The sequence below is a fragment of the Vigna unguiculata genome, chromosome 8 (assembly GCF_004118075.2).
Source record: "Vigna unguiculata cultivar IT97K-499-35 chromosome 8, ASM411807v1, whole genome shotgun sequence".
NCBI lineage: Eukaryota > Viridiplantae > Streptophyta > Magnoliopsida > Fabales > Fabaceae > Vigna > Vigna unguiculata.
The window spans coordinates 28,970,440-28,976,951 of NC_040286.1; the positions used below are offsets into that span (position 1 = coordinate 28,970,440).

The 6,512-nt window shown below is 31.9% G+C and overlaps 1 protein-coding gene across 1 annotated transcript; it reads right to left on the bottom strand.

Annotated features, from left to right (window-relative positions):
- Positions 1 to 477: 477 nt before the first annotated feature.
- Positions 478 to 6,145, bottom strand: LOC114194393 (asparagine synthetase [glutamine-hydrolyzing] 1). Its single transcript, XM_028084579.1, has 12 exons — positions 5,913 to 6,145; positions 4,086 to 4,224; positions 3,671 to 3,766; positions 2,887 to 3,028; positions 2,562 to 2,752; positions 2,312 to 2,473; positions 1,918 to 2,220; positions 1,707 to 1,841; positions 1,543 to 1,623; positions 1,350 to 1,436; positions 1,022 to 1,129; positions 478 to 936 (listed from the first exon to the last, which is right to left on the bottom strand). The coding sequence occupies exons 1-12, from the start codon at positions 5,990 to 5,992 to the stop codon at positions 706 to 708; spliced, it is 1,755 nt and encodes a 584-aa protein (XP_027940380.1). The 5' UTR covers positions 5,993 to 6,145; the 3' UTR covers positions 478 to 705.
- Between the last annotated feature and the right edge of the window lie 367 nt (positions 6,146 to 6,512).

The following is a 6,512-nucleotide window of genomic DNA, read 5'->3' on the forward strand; positions in this document are numbered from 1 at the left end:
CATGTTCAAAATTCGGTTTTCTAGAAATCAAATTCTGAACTAATATAGTAAAAGTGTGTTATCTGAGTAAATAAAACCTATAGTATATTATTTTGGTAAAAGGAAATTGACGGTATACTATCTATGTGAAAAGTTCATCCAATTGGTTTGTGGGGTTGATTCATCGTCTGGTTTGTAGGAGTTGATGTTGTTTAAGTGATTGATAATGGTTTGGGCATAAATTAGGTCAAGTTCTAATTCTAACACAAATAATTTTTTTAAAATTTTTTTTATAAAAGTTTATTTTATTTTATTCATTGTAGTTTAAAAAAAATAAATCAAGAAAGAACATATTGATATGTGCGGCATCATCACTGATACTCTTTCTCAATGGTTTACGAAGTTGAGGTCAACTTGCAGGTTTAAGTCCAACCCTAGCAATACTTTTGTCACAAACCTCTAATAAACAATTTCCAGATAAAATTATGCTTAATCTAATTGAAACTCTAATAAACAGTTCATAACTAATAAAAGAAACACTCTTATTAAGAGTTCAAATCACAGAATTGAAGGTAATAATACTACACTGAACACTTCTTTTCAGAAAGCCTTATATATATATAAAGCTTTGCGAAGATGAAATTACACAGCAGGCGAATTTTTCATCAGTGTTTAGCTTAATGATCTTCATTCTCGCCCAATTATTGTGAGTCACAGAGCTTGATATTAGCCCTGGATGGCAACTCCAAGAGGAGCAGCATCCATAGATATAATCTTCTCAATTTCTACACTTTTGTTGGCTAAATTGTTCTGCTTCTCATAAGCTGAAATGTGCACTCCAAGTGCTGCTCTACCAGAAGGATCAAGGTTGCCAGACCAAGAAGCATCCCACTCAACAGCCTTTGCTGTGCTGCATGCAACACTTGCTCCTCCAGGAACAGTGAGCCTTGCTGAGTTCTGCACAACCAAACCAACAAACACATTTTTCAATCACAGATAGCTTCTGGGGTTCTGTTAATTTAGAGTTTCTTCATTAACTTGCCTGAGGGAAGAACCTCTCAAAGATCATTCTATAGTAGTATGCTTCCTTGGTTACTGGGGTGTTGTGAGGGTAGATGTTACCAGCATTCAGCATCATTCTGTCAGTCACCTAGGGAAAGAAAATGTCAAAAACCAGTTAATAAGCAAAATCATGACCACACCAAACTCCATGGAAGTCCATGGAAGAGTACTAAGAAGTGTACTTTAAAACTTAACCCAATTCCACAAAATCAACTTGTAAGATAAGATTTGCATTCACTTATATAAATTAGTCTTATCTCTAATAAAAATGAAACTTCCAACACAGTCATATAAAATGGATTCAATACATGTTTTGCAGCATGAGCCTTAAGACCATCAATCCAACTATACCCAACTCCATCACTGAATTGTTCTTTCTGCCTGTATAATATGTGCTGCACCAAAGTAAATGTGTAGATGTTAGTTTAACCAACCAATTTTGCAGATATATGTATGTATATATACACACATACATACACATTTCGATAAATAACATGGTACCTTTGGCAGATACGGATGTTCTTCATCATCAAAGGCTCTCCTCAGAATCCACTTCTCAATTCGTCCTTCATCTCTTTTTATCTAAAGCATTCAAACAGTAGACCAGTTTTAGTAATGTTTTCATAGATTTTTTCAAGTGATGAAGTCACATTTTTAACTTGTACCATTTTATACTCGGGATCAATGTTCATTGCAGCATTGATAAACTCCTTGTCCAAAAAGGGTACTCGGGCTTCGAGACCCCAAGCAAATGTTGATTTATTTGCTCTCAAGCAGTCATATTGGTGGAGTGCTTTGATCTGCACAACAAAAACATTACTATTATTACTCTGTCAACAACACTTGTACAACGAATGAGCATGATAAATGTATGACCTTGCGGCATGTTTCTCTGTGAAACTCCTCCTTGTTGGGTGCCTTGTGAAAGTACAAATACCCTCCAAAGATCTCATCTGATCCTTCTCCCGAGATAACCCATTTCACACCCAGTGATTTAATCTTCCGAGACATAAGAAACATGGGCGTGCTTGCTCTAATTGTGGTCACATCATATGTTTCAACATGGTATATAACATCCTCAATGGCATCTATTCCATCCTGCACAGTGAAGTGAAACTCATGGTGGACAGTGCCCAGATAGTCAGCAACTTCTTTTGCAGCCTTTAAATCTGGTGAACCCTACTCAACATAAGATGGTGACAAAGGATTAATGCAACACGAAATGTTTTCATAAAAGCGAACCATTCATGATTTTGATTTGATGGTACACCTCAAGTCCTACGCAGAAAGAATGTAACTTTGATCCCCACTGTTCAGCAGCCTTTGTGTTGGCCAAGTAGCGAGAAGTGATGGATGCCACCAATGATGAGTCCAAACCCCCAGAAAGTAGAACACCAAAAGGCACATCAGTCATCAACCTTTTTATCACAGCCTGAAATCAACCACATTCACTTTACTCATGAAAAAGTTATCAAACAAAGTTATTCAAACGCGATTTTAGACTTTTTTGTGAAACTTACCTGCTCAAAAGCACGTCTCAAAACTAAAGGGTCGTAAGGAGCAGAAGGAATAGACTCAGAGAACCATGGAGGATTGTACCATCTGCGAAAGCCTCTCTCTTTGCTCGAGTACAAGTGACCAGGTGGAAAACATTCAAAATGTTCACAATCATCGTTCAAGCCTTTCATCTCAGACGAAATCCAAACAGAGCCTGAACACAGAGTGGTGCCAAACTTGTATTTATCATGTTCTTCATTTCATGTATTCAATTCAAAATTTCAAACAGAAACTACAAAATGTTCCACGAGTTTAATTCAAAAGTGAGACATAGTATAACATTATTACCATCTAATCCCCAACCAATGTACAAGGAAGTGACCCCTATAGCATCTCGAGCCACTATAAAACTGTTGTCACGAGTATCCAGAAGAACAAACGAGAAGATACCATCCAGCATGTCCACAAAGTCTTCTCCATGTTCCTCGTACTGTTTCAAAGATAAACACAATAACTTGAACTTGTTAAGAACTACACTTTATTCAACCATGAGTTCTTCAATTTCTAGCTAAGATTCAGAAAAAATTGCACTCATCGAAAGGAATGGTCATCAAAAACCTCTTTTCATTAAGTGAAATAATCTTACTGATTTGGCGTTAACGTTAAATTTTGGTCACATAATTATATTAGTATAATCGAGATTTAAAATTATTTAAGGATAGTACTTAAGAAACCTATACGTGACTTGTATATATATTTTAAATTATCTAACATTTTTGCTTTTGTCATTTTCATACCAAAACACTCCTCTTACTTTACATATCATGACGTGACATCAACTAATCTTCACGGTATAATTTTAAGTAAATTATTTTAATCAAAGTGAATCTTAATTATTTAATTAAAATTAAGGAATCTAAATTAATAAACTGTTTTGTATAAATCTTTAAACACAATCATTAGGAAGAATCATATTTAATTCAATCAAATAGAAAGTGTCTGAAGTAGAAGAGTTTTTTTTTTTTTTACGAAAAATAATCAAAGAGATTGTTATTAGTCAAGATTAATCATTAATAAAATTGATTATTCTTGATGATTTTGAGTGGAGAAAAATACATAAAAGATGACTAACCAAGTGTGCTATAACATCACAGTCACTTCCAGTTCGGAACTTGTGATTAGGAAGTTGTCCCCGGAGTTCTTCATGGTTGTAAATCTCTCCATTCACCTGTGTTTGAGTAATCATTTACATCCATTGTTGAATTAGTAGAAGAAGATAGAAAACTTATAATATTTTTTTTTGAAGATTCAAGTTGATTAAAAATAAAAGTAAAAAAAATTGGTTATTAAATTATTATTGTCATTCTTTGATGTATCTTTACTATTTGGATGAAAAAATTTCATACTAAGATCATGATTATGTTTATTTATATAATTTATTTATTGACAGTGGATGTGGTATCTTGTGAATTCCATCGAAAATAAGATGAAAGAGATGAAGAGAGTATCGTGTAGAAGTATTATTGCTGAATGAGGTTATGGCCTACCGTGACAATGACGGATTTGTCCTCGTTGAAGAGAGGCTGATCCCCAGAAGCTGGATCTACTATCGCTAAACGTTGATGCGCCAAAAAGCAATCACCATGTTGATGGAGCCCACTCCAGTCAGGCCCACGGTGCTTCAATCTGTTTGTGACCTCAACAACAACAAAACAAAATTCAATAAATATAAATTCTCATTATTAACCCAATCTATTTTATGACAAAAATGTTAATGTTTTATTCTTGCTATGATTTTCAACATATTTTAGTTTGTGGTTGAATATAAATATATTTATTTTAGTTATGATTATTTCGTACCAATACTATATTTGTATAAGAAAATACAAGTTTCTTCTTTATTGTTTCATAATTCAATCATAAATTAACCTGTATAATACTTTTGTTCAGTTTGAAATAAATAGTATGAAAATCATATTCATAAAAAAAATACGTATAACTATTTGATGATGTAAAATTATTTATTATAATAATATATCATTGTTAAACTTGAAACTTAATTTGAGTTTCATATTGTTATCTTGATTCTAAACTATAAAAGACACATATTTGTCTTTCGTTAAGATAAATTATAATAACACTATTATATCAATGAGTTATGAACAAAAAAAGAATTTTTTTTTTTCTGTTACTCAAGTTTTTCAATTTTTACCAATATATCTTTATGTAGTTGTACATGAAATGTATTTGAGGCAACTTCTAAAAGTTAAAGTTTTTTAGTAATTAAATATTCTTATAAATGATTATTTTCGTGTGAATACAAAATTAAAATTTCTAGACAGAAAAAGGTTATGCAAATTTGAGAGACAGAAAACATTAAAAAAATAATTTAATTTTTTGGTTTATAAAATTTTTGTTTTAAAAAATTATACTAAATTTCAGTTCATGTTATCTTATTTTTGAGAAAACATGTTTTCTTTTTCCAACGTACTGAAATTAGCATAGAAAACAACTAATGAATCATCTCATAAAATTAAATAGCAATTCTCCACGACCAACTAATCCCTTTCAATTATTGGATTTCAATCGTCATCACTTTTTGGAAGCTTCCCACCAAATATAACCAATAATTGCATTTTCAATCAGATCCCACACAACACAACTCACTTTCTCTATTTGGATTTCGGAGACGAAACTAAATTAAATTAAAATTGATAAAAAAATATACTAATTTGTAAATAAACTAAATTGTACTTTTAAATGATTTTTTTAAAATATAACATATTAAGACAATATTCAATAAAAAATAAAAATTAACGTGGAATTTGAAGACATATTATGATGCATAAACACAACTAACGGTGTGATTTATTTTACAGTATATTATTCATTCATAGTTGCGCACTTACCTTATCAATCATAATTTCTCCACTACAAAGTTCAAACATGGAAAAGCATTTCGTCACCTTGGTACCATGTTTTTCTTTATGGTCGTCCAAATTAATACTTCATTTTCCAATAAATAAAACATTTTACTAATTTACTAAATTTTAAATACAGCTGACCATTTCTTCGAATTTAATAAATTTTAAAATCTACAAAACCAGCAAATACAGTAGCGTCTTCTATTTCAAGATATCTAAAAAATTTACACCACTAAAACTAAGATAGCTTATAAATTCTTCTCTCTTTTACATCCATAAAAAAAAGGTACATTTGTTTTTATATTTTAATTTTAATTTTTACGTTAATTATTATAAAAGTTATGATATTTCTGATTGAGTAAACATGTGAAAACACTATACGGATCATGCATGTAAATTAAACTCAATTATGAATTCAAATTATATAGAATAATAATAATAAATTATTGCCTGCGAGAGAGCTCTAGGACGCGAACCCTTTTGGCTCGAGAGTCATCAGAACAACCAAGAACAGCAAGAATACCACACATTGTGATGTGTTAATGGAATCAAAATCAGAGGAAGAAAAGAAAGAAAAGAGCAGAGAGAAGAAAAAGAAGAAGACTACGACGACGTCGTATAATGAGAGGAGTTGAAGGAAGAGCTTAAGAAATTTTGGTATACACAACGCTCCCCAAAGACACGTATTTATATGCATAATGACGTGAATAACGTCAATAATGATATGACTCCACCAAGTGGCTCCATGAAACGCCGTCGTTTTCCTTTGATTCAGTGTACTGTTACCGTCCACTGGCTGGTACCGAACACTCCACACTAAACACTGACCTATAATTGCTTCCTCCTATCTTTCGACACGTGGTCGAACGTTGTTCTTTCTTGGGATTCATTGTTTCTTAATTTTATTTTATTTTTCCATGTCTTGTACTTATATCATATAGTTAATATTTTTTGTTTGTTTTTGTGTTCACAGTTCACCCAAGTACAGATTTCCTCCAACAAATATCTTCTGGCTTTTTGTGTTTCTGCTTTTAAATAATGAAAATAACT

Excerpts from the sequence above, each read along its gene's own strand:
- LOC114194393 (XM_028084579.1), bottom strand. The coding sequence starts at position 5,992 with ATGTGTGGTATTCTTGCTGTTCTTGGTTGTTCTGATGACTCTCGAGCC. Across the intron at positions 4,225-5,912 it reads GTCCTAGAGCTCTCTCGCAG|ATTGAAGCACCGTGGGCCTG; the intron begins GCAATAATTTAT and ends GGTCACAAACAG. Across the intron at positions 1,130-1,349 it reads AGGCTCATGCTGCAAAACAT|GTGACTGACAGAATGATGCT; the intron begins GTATTGAATCCA and ends TTCTTTCCCTAG.